Source organism: Salvelinus alpinus, chromosome 27, assembly GCF_045679555.1.
Source record: "Salvelinus alpinus chromosome 27, SLU_Salpinus.1, whole genome shotgun sequence".
NCBI lineage: Eukaryota > Metazoa > Chordata > Actinopteri > Salmoniformes > Salmonidae > Salvelinus > Salvelinus alpinus.
The window spans coordinates 9,366,180-9,376,359 of NC_092112.1; the positions used below are offsets into that span (position 1 = coordinate 9,366,180).

A 10,180-nucleotide genomic window follows, 5' to 3' on the forward strand; every position below is an offset into this window, starting at 1 on the left:
TACTCTATTTGTTATACAGTGCATTAGGAAAGTATTGAAGCCCCTTCAATCTTTTTCTCTGTTTGTTACATATTAAATGTATAAAAAAAAAAAAAAATCTCAATCTCAATACATAATGAAAAAGGGAAAACAAGTTAAAAAACAGAAATACTTCATTTACATACAGTGAGGGAAAAAAGTATTTGATCCCCTGCTGATTTTGTACGTTTGCCCACTGACAAAGAAATTATCAGTCTATATTTTTAATGGTAGGTTTATTTGAACAGTGAGAGACAGAATAACAACAAAAATATCCAGAAAAATGCATGTCAAAAATGTTATAAATTGATTTGCATTTTAATGAGGGAAATAAGTATTTGACCCCTTCTCAATCAAAAAGATTTCTGGCTCCCAGGTGTCTTTCATACAGGTAACGAACGGAGATTAGGAGCACACTATTAAAGGGAGTGCTCCTAATCTCAGTTTCTTACCTGTATAAAAGATACCTGTCCACAGAAGCAATCAATCAATCAGATTCCAAACTCTCCACCATGGCCAAGACCAAAGAGCTCTCCAAGGATGTCAGGGACAAGATTGTAGACCTACACAAGGCTGGAATGGGCTACAAGACCATCGCCAAGCAGCTTGGTGAGAAGGTGACAACAGTTTCTGTGATTATTCGCAAATGGAAGAAACACAAAAGAACTGTCAATCTCCCTCAGCCTGGGGCTCCATGCAAGATCTCACCTCGTGGAGTTGCAATGATCATGAGAACGGTGAGGAATCAGCCCAGAACTACACAGGAGGATCTTGTCAATGATCTCAAGGCAGCTGGGACCATAGTCATCAAGAAAACAATTGGTAACACACTATGCCGTGAAGTACTGAAATCCTGCAGCGCCCGCAAGGTCCCCCTGCTCAAGAAAGCACATATACATGCCCGTCTGAAGTTTGCCAATGAACATCTGAATGATTCAGAGGACAACTGGGTGAACGTGTTGTGGTCAGATGAGACCAAAATTGAGTTCTTTGGCATCAACCCAACTTGCCGTGTTTGGAGGAGGAGGAATGCTGCCTATGACCCCAAGAAACCATCCCCACCGTCAAACATGGAGGTGGAAACATTATGCTTTGGGGGTGTTTTTCTGCTAAAGGGACAGGACAACTTCACTGCATCAAAGGGACGATGGACGGGGCCATGTACCGTCAAATCTTGGGTGAAAACCTCCTTCCCTCAGCCAGGGTATTGAAAATGGGTCGTGGATGGGTATTCCAGCATGACAATGACCCAAAACACACGGCCAAGGCAACAAAGGAGTGGCTCAAGAAGAAGCACATTAAGGTCCTGGAGTGGCCTAGCCAGACTCCAGACCTTAATCCCATAGAAAATCTGTGGAGGGAGCTGAAGGTTCGAGTTGCCAAACGTCAGCCTCGAAACCTTAATGACTTGAAGAAGATCTGCAAAGAGGAGTGGGACAAAATCCCTCCTGAGATGTGTGCAAACCTGGTGGCCAACTACAAGAAACGTCTGACCTCTGTGATTGCCAACAAGGGTTTTGCCACCAAGTAGTAAGTCATGTTTTGCAGAGGGGTCAAATACTTATTTCCCTCATTAAAATGCAAATCAATTCATAACATTTTTGACATGCGTTTTTCTGGATTTTTTTGTTGATATTCTGTCTCTCACTGTTCAAATAAACCTACCATTAAAATTATAGACTGATCATTTCTTTGTCAGTGGGCAAACGTACAAAATCAGCAGGGGATCAAATACTTTTTTCCCTCACTGTAAGTATTCAGACTATGACAAATTAAACTCAAGTGAATCCTGTTTCCATTGATCATCCTTGAGATGTTTCTACATCTTGATTGGTGTCCACCTGTGGTAAATTCAATTGATTGGACATGATTTGGAAAGGCACACATCTGTCTATATAAGGTCCCACAGTTGACAGTTCATGTCAGAGCAAAAACCAAGCCATGAGGTCGAAGGAATTTTACGTAGAGTTCCTAGACAGGATTGTGTCAAGGCACAGATCTGGGGAAGGGTACCAAAACATTTCTATAGCATTGAACGTCCCCAAGAACACAGTGGCCTCAATCATTCTTAAATTGAAGAAGTTTGGAACCACCGAAACTCTTCCTAGAGCTGGCACCCGAGCAAAACTGAACAATCGGGGGAGAAGGGTCTTCGTCAGGGAGGTGAACAAGAACCCGATGGCCCCTCTGACAGAGGTCCAGTTCCTCTGTTGAGATGGGGGAACCTTCCAGAAGGACAACCATCTCTGAAGCACTACACCATTCAGGCCTTTATGGTAGCGTGACCTGACGGAAGCCACTTCTCAGTAAAAGGCACATGACAGCCTGCTTGGAGTTTGCCAAAGGGCACCTAAAGACTCTCAGACCATGAGAAACACGATTCTCTGCTCTGATGAAACCAAGATTGAACTCTTTGGCCTGAATGCCAAGTGTCACATCTGGAGGAAACCTGGCACCATCCCTACGGTGAAGCATGGTGTTGGCAGCATCATGCTGTGGGGATGTTTTTCAGCGGCAAGGACTGGGAGACTAGTCAGGATCGAGCAAAAGATTTACTGAGCAAAGTACAGAGAGATCTTTGATGAAAACATGCTACAGAGTGCTCAGGACCTCAGACTGGGGCGAAGGTTCACCTTCCAACAGGACAACGACCCTAAGCACACAGCCAAGACAATACAGGAGTGGCTTCGGGACAAGTCTCTGAATGTCCTTGAGTGGCCCAGCCAGAGCCCGGACTTGAACCCGATCGAACATCTCTGGAGAAACCTGAAAATAGCTGTGCAGCGACGCTCCCGAGCCAACCTGACAGAGCTTGAGAGGATCTGCAGAGAAGAATGGGAGAAACTCCTCAAATACAGGTGTGCCAAACTTGTAGCGTCATATCCAAGAAGACTCGAGGCTGTAATCGCTGCCAAAGGTGCTTCAACAAAGTACTGAGTAAAGGGTCTGAAATGTAATTTCAGGTTTTTTATTTTCATAAATTTGCCAACATTTCTAAAATACAGTTTTTCCTTTGCCATTATGGGGTATTGTGTGTAGATTGATGAGGAAAATTTGTATTTAATCAATTTCAGAATAAGGCTGTAATGTAACAAAATGGGGAAAAAGTCAAGGGGTCTGAATACTTTCTGAATGCACTGTATTTCCTATTGCCTAGTCACTTTTATCCACATCAACGTACTGTATTACCTCAATTACCTCAACAACCTCATACCCCTGCACATTGACTCAGTCCTGGTACTCCCTGCACATTGACTCAGTCCTGGTACTCCCTGTATATTGACTCAGTACTGGTACTCCCTGCACATTGACTCAATACTGGTACTCCCTGCACATTGACTCTGTCCTGGTACTCCTTGTATATTGACTCAATACTGGTACTCCTTGTCTATTGACTCAATACTGGTACTCCTTGTATATTGACTTAGTCCTGGTACTCCTTGTATATTGACTCAGTCCTGGTACTCCTTGTATATTGACTCAGTCCTGGTACTCCTTGTATATTGACTTAGTCCTGGTACTCCTTGTATATTGACTTAGTCCTGGTACTCCTTCTATATTGACTCCGTCCTGGTACATCTTGTATATTGACTCAGTACTGGTACTCCTTGTATATTGACTTAGTCCTGGTACTCCTTGTATATTGACTCAGTACTGGTACTCCTTGTATATTGACTCAGTCCTGGTACTCCTTGTATATTGACTCAGTACTGGTACTCCTTGTATATTGACTCCGTCCTGGTACATCTTGTATATTGACTCAGTCCTGGTACTCCTTGTATATTGACTCAGTCCTGGTACTCCTTGTATATTGACTCAGTCCTGGTACTCCTTGTATATTGACTCAGTCCTGGTACTCCTTGTATATTGACTCAGTACTGGTACTCCTTGTATATTGACTCAGTCCTGGTACTCCTTGTATATTGACTCAGTACTGGTACTCCTTGTATATTGACTCAGTACTGGTACTTGTTATTGTTTTTATTGTGTTACTATTTAATTTGTCTTACTTTTTAATACTGAACTGTTGGGAATGTGCTCTGTAGTAAGTATTTCACTGTACAGTCTACACCTGTTGTAGACTGTAATTGATTTAATATTGAGTTAACCCCTCCCTTTTGCGCTCAGAACAGCCTCAATTCGTCGGGGCATGGACTCTACAAAGCATTCCACAGGGATGCTGACCCATAATGACTCCAATGATTGTGGACCGTTCTTGATGAACACGGGAAACTGTTGCGCATGAAAAACCCAGCAGCGTTGCAGTTCTTGGCACAAACCGGTGCGCCTGGCACCTACTACCATACCCTGTTAAAAGGCATTCACCCTCTTGAATGGCACACATTCACAATCCATGTCTCAGTTTTCTCAAAGCTTAAAAATCCTTCTTTAACCTGTATCCTCCCCTTCATCTACACTGACTGAAGTAGAATTAACATCAATGTGACATCAATAAGGGATCTTAGCTTTCGTTCTAAAATCTATATATTTCTTAATTCCATTCCTTTACTTTTAGAGGTGTGTGCGTGTTGTTGTTAATTGTTAGATATTACTGCACTGTTGGAGCTAGGAACACAAGCATTTCGCTACATGATCTGAAGGGATCATAGCGTTCACCTGGATTCACCTGGTCGGTCTATGTCCATGGAACGAGCAGGTGTTCTTAATGCTTTGTCCACTCAGTGTATGTCTAGCTCAGCTCGGGGTGTCACTCAGTAAACTCAGTCAGGTGTCATGCAATGAGCCATGTCAGGTCAGGAAGATATTCGTTCATATTCACTGAATTCACATTGAGTTGAATAGAGAACAGAAATGGTTCATGTTTTAGAGTCTGTGTCATCCTGAATGACAGCTTTCTGGCAGATTTAATGTATGAGGTTGGCCCCACAACCTCTTCTGACTGAGACGGATGGATTAACTCAAAGCTCAGACACAAATGGAACCCTATTCCCTATATAGAGAAAGAGAGAGAGACAGAGAAAGAGAGAGAGAGAGAGAAAGAGAGAGAGAGAACAATAATGTCATTCAGAGTGTGCGTTCGAGTGGTAATCCTAACTAAGCCGACTGTAGACGGACCTCGGGGAGCTGCATCTGCACTAGGACACTGTAGACGGACCTCGGGGAGCTGCATCTGCACTAGGACACTGTAGACGGACCTCGGGGAGCTGCATCTGCACTAGGACACTGTAGACGGACCTCGGGGAGCTGCACTAGGACACTGTAGACGGACCTCGGGGAGCTGCATCTGCACTAGGACACTGTAGACGGACCTCAGGGAGCTGCACTAGGACACTGTAGACGGACCTCGGGGAGCTGCACCAGGACACTGTAGACGGACCTCGGGGAGCTGCACCAGGACACTGTAGTGGTTTTCCAACAGAAAGGCTCGGATCATAACTGGCGGCAAAGTCGGTTCCTGTTTCAGTCACTTCTTTGGCCACGTTTGCGTGGGTCAAACAAAAAACACCCTTACGATTGGTTGATACATAGTTCCTCCCACAATGCAGCAGAGCACGGCATGGTACAGTGGGTGCAGAGACCTGAAGGAGACTTCATCAAAACCTGCATGACTTTTGGACACATTATTATTTTAAAAGTTCATGCAATCGACAAGTTGTCGCAAGTCGGACAATTTCTATAACCGTAATGCGACAACGATGGTCTCCGACTTGACAAAAGTGATCCACTCGAACGCGCCCAGTGACTTGGCAATCAGGATATATAATAATAAACAGAGTAGCAACAGCATCTGCAACGTGTGTCTATGCGTGAGTGTTTGACGTCACTCACTGAACAGAGGACAAAACTAAAGAAGAAAACAATTCTGATAAATCTGCAGTTCCTCACAATAAAATGACAGCAATTAATAAAGTTTTGTTTTCAAAGTCAGTCGGTCAGCTCGTTCAAATCTGTCTACACCCGTCTCAGAGTTAATTTGATTAAAACCTCCTACAGTAGGTAGGAGTGTACCAACAGCTACAGTCAAGTCAAAGACAATGGATTCATAAATGAGGAAGGCCTACAAGTGGGGAGATTTATCTTTCTCTCTCATTTTTTACAGACAGATTTTTTTAAATCTCAAATCCCTAACTTGCTGATCCATACTTGTCATATATTTGCTGTATTTGATAAACGGTGTTGCCCTTCAACTTGTAGGATTTGAAATAAGAGTAACCATTTTACAAATCTGGCGGTATGAAATAGTTATTATAGCTGTATACGTTATTCATTAGAAATAGAAAGACTACAGTGAAAAAAAGCTCCTTAAAGCACAATACGTCTATGCATAATTGTACCTGAGAAATTGTTTGCTATAAAGCTCTCTCTGACCCTCCCCTGTTAGTTTTCTGTCACGAGAAGACCCACTCACATGCGGAGGATGAGCTCTTCAAGAAGCTCTTCATCGGTTACAACAAGTGGTCCAGACCCGTACCCAACATCTCAGACGTGGTCATCGTCAAGTTCGGACTCTCCATAGCACAGCTCATTGATGTGGTGAGTAGTGACTGACAGGACCTGTGGACAGAGGAAGAAAGTCACAGAGAAACAGGGAAACTGTAACAAACAGGGAAACAGTACACAACAGAAACAGGGAAACTGTAACCAACAGAAACAGGGAAACTGTAACCAACAGAAACAGGGAAACAGTAACCAACAGAAACAGGGAAACTGTAACAAACAGGGAAACAGTAACCAACAGAAACAGGGAAACTGTAACCAACAGAAACAGGGAAACTGTAACCAACAGAAACAGGGAAACTGTAACAAACAGGGAAACAGTAACCAACAGAAACAGGGAAACTGTAACCAACAGAAACAGGGAAACTGTAACCAACAGAAACAGGGAAACTGTAACAAACAGGGAAACAGTAACCAACAGAAACAGGGAAACAGTAACCAACAGAAACAGGGAAACTGTAACAAACCAACCATCATCCTTGTGGAACCATGGACTTGTTGTCCATGCCCTTATAAATTGAGGCTTTTCTGAGGGCAAAACGGGGTGCAACTCAATATTAGCATAGTGTTCCTAATGTTTTGACAACCTTGTGCACCTCATCACTTCAGGCAACTTTTAACTATCTTTCCTATTGTATCACGGTTTCTCCGTGAACACTGCGGCCCTTGAGACAGAGGGAGAGCGAGAGTGCGACTTCACGTCCACCAGGAGATTAAAGTGAAATGCTGCTGGCTATGCTGTGTTCCTTTCTTGAACGTCATAAGAACCTCTACTGCTACCATCCTGTAGGTTTACACCTGGGCTCTCCAACCCTGTTCCTGGAGAGCTACTGTCCTGTAGGTCCAACCCTGTTCCTGGAGAGCTACTGTCCTGTAGGTCCAACCCTGTTCCTGGAGAGCTACTCTCCTGTAGGTTTACACCAGGGCTCTCCAACCCTGTTCCTGGAGAGCTACTGTCCTGTAGGTTTACACCAGGGCTCTCCATCCCTGTTCCTGGAGAGCTACCGTCCTGTAGGTTTACACCAGGGCTCCCCAACCCTGTTCCTGGAGAGCTACCGTCCTGTAGGTTTACACCAGGGCTCTCCATCCCTGTTCCTGGAGAGCTACTGTCCTGTAAGTTTACACCAGGGCTCCCCAACCCTGTTCCTGGAGAGCTACTGTCCTGTAGGTTTACATCAGGGCTCTCCAACCCTGTTCCTGGAGAGCTACCGTTCTTTAGGTTTACACCAGGGCTCTCCAACCCTGTTCCTGGAGAGCTACTGTCCTGTAGGTTTAAACCAGGGCTCTCCAACCCTGTTCCTGGAGAGCTACTGTCCTGTAGGTTTAAACCAGGGCTCTCCAACCCTGTTCCTGGAGAGCTACTGTCCTGTAGGTTTACACCAGGGCTCTCCATCCCTGTTCCTGGAGAGCTACCGTCCTGTAGGTTTACACCAGGGCTCCCCAACCCTGTTCCTGGAGAGCTACCGTCCTGTAGGTTTACACCAGGGCTCTCCATCCCTGTTCCTGGAGAGCTACTGTCCTGTAAGTTTACACCAGGGCTCTCCAACCCTGTTCCTGGAGAGCTACTGTCCTGTAGGTTTACATCAGGGCTCTCCAACCCTGTTCCTGGAGAGCTACCGTTCTTTAGGTTTACACCAGGGCTCTCCAACCCTGTTCCTGGAGAGCTACTGTCCTGTAGGTTTAAACCAGGGCTCTCCAACCCTGTTCCTGGAGAGCTACTGTCCTGTAGGTTTAAACCAGGGCTCTCCAACCCTGTTCCTGGAGAGCTACTGTCCTGTATGTTTACACCAGGGCTCTCCAACCCTGTTCCTGGAGAGCTACTCTCCTGTAGGTTTACACCAGGGCTCTCCAACCCTGTTCCTGGAGAGCTACTCTCCTGTAGGTTTACACCAGGGCTCTCCAACCCTGTTCCTGGAGAGCTACTCTCCTGTAGGTTTACACCAGGGCTCTCCACCCTGTTCCTGGAGAGCTACTCTCCTGGAGGTTTACACCAGGGCTCTCCACCCCTGTCCCAGGAGAACTACCATCCTGTAGGTTTTCGCTCTAAATCCAATCTAGCACACCTGATTCTAATAATTAGCTGGTTGATACGTTGAATCAGGTTAATTACGACTGGGGTTGGAGTGTAAACCTACAGGATGGTAGATCTCAAAGAACATGGTTGGAGAGCCCTGGTGTAAACCTACAGGATTTCCCTCTACCCCTGTATTTCTCTATTTTTGTCAGTCTTTTGCCTCCTCTGTTTTTCTTTGACCTTTTTCTTTTCCTTTCTACAGGACGAGAAGAATCAGATGATGACCACCAACGTCTGGCTGAAACAGGTGATTCAGTACATTCAGTATATAGTGCATGTGTGTGACAGAGGTGTTTCAGTACATTCAGTATGTGTCATTTTCATTAGGATCCCCATTAGCTAACGCCGTAATGCTAGCTAATCTTCCTGGGGTCCAACAGCAATTAACAAGACATTACAAACAATTACAAATCAAGACTTCAAACATTCAACAAGTAGACAATACAGACAATTAAAATACCTGACAGGAAACACATTTAACATTCAGTTGATGCTATCTATCTCCTGTCCAGTCATATGGTCTATCTCATTAGATGTTCTTTCAATTTCCTGTCCAGTCATATGGTCTGTCACATTAGATGTTCTTTCTATTTCCTGTCCAGTCATATGGTCTATCACATTAGATGTTCTTTCTACTTCCTGTCCAGTCATATGGTCTATCACATTAGATGTTCTTTCTATTTCCTGTCCAGTCATATGGTCTATCTCATTAGATGTTCTTTCTATTTCCTGTCCAGTCATATGGTCTATCACATTAGATGTTCTTTCTAGTTCCTGTCCAGTCATATGGTCTATCTCATTAGATGTTCTTTCTATTTCCTGTCCAGTCATATGGTCTATCACATTAGATGTTCTTTCTACTTCCTGTCCAGTCATATGGTCTATCACATTAGATGTTCTTTCTATTTCCTGTCCAGTCATATGGTCTATCTCATTAGATGTTCTTTCTACTTCCTGTCCAGTCATATGGTCTATCTCATTAGATGTTCTTTCTATTTCCTGTCCAGTCATATGGTCTATCTCATTAGATGTTCTTTCTACTTCCTGTCCAGTCATATGGTCTATCTCATTAGATGTTCTTTCTATTTCCTGTCCAGTCATATGGTCTGTCACATTAGATGTTCTTTCTATTTCCTGTCCAGTCATATGGTCTATCTCATTAGATGTTCTTTCTAGTTCCTGTCCAGTCATATGGTCTATCTCATTAGATGTTCTTTTGTTTTTTTCATGAAGGTGGATTTACTTTTTGCCTGAGAAATATGGATTGGTAAAGAGTTCCAATCAGCTATGGCTCTATATAAAACTGTAGATTTAAGGTGATTTGTCCTTGGCTTGGGTTGTCTTAGCTGCCCTGAAGTTGCCTGTCTGGTTTGGTGGTTATTCGTGTTGCTAGTAAGTACTAACTGGCCTGAAAAAGAATGTGCTTTTTTAAAATTTTAAATATAACATTCCGAAAGAAAATCATAAGACTGGATAGTAATTTGTTCTCAACGTGAATCCATGAGAGATTCTGATACATTTGAATAATACGCATACGGATAGAGCAATGAAGAGCTAACCTGGCAGCCCTGTTTTGAGCCATTTGGAGCTTTTTCTTTGCTGCAGATAACCATATAACTGACAGTACTC

General features: G+C 43.9%; 1 protein-coding gene across 1 annotated transcript in view; it reads left to right on the plus strand.

Annotated features, from left to right (window-relative positions):
• Positions 1-10,180, plus strand: part of LOC139555794 (neuronal acetylcholine receptor subunit alpha-2-like) — a 42,373-nt gene that overhangs the window by 17,188 nt on the left and 15,005 nt on the right. The window contains exons 2-3 of the mRNA XM_071369195.1: positions 6,362-6,513; positions 8,754-8,798. Coding sequence (XP_071225296.1) covers positions 6,362-6,513; positions 8,754-8,798 — 197 coding nt within the window. The remainder of the gene's footprint in view (positions 1-6,361; positions 6,514-8,753; positions 8,799-10,180) is intronic.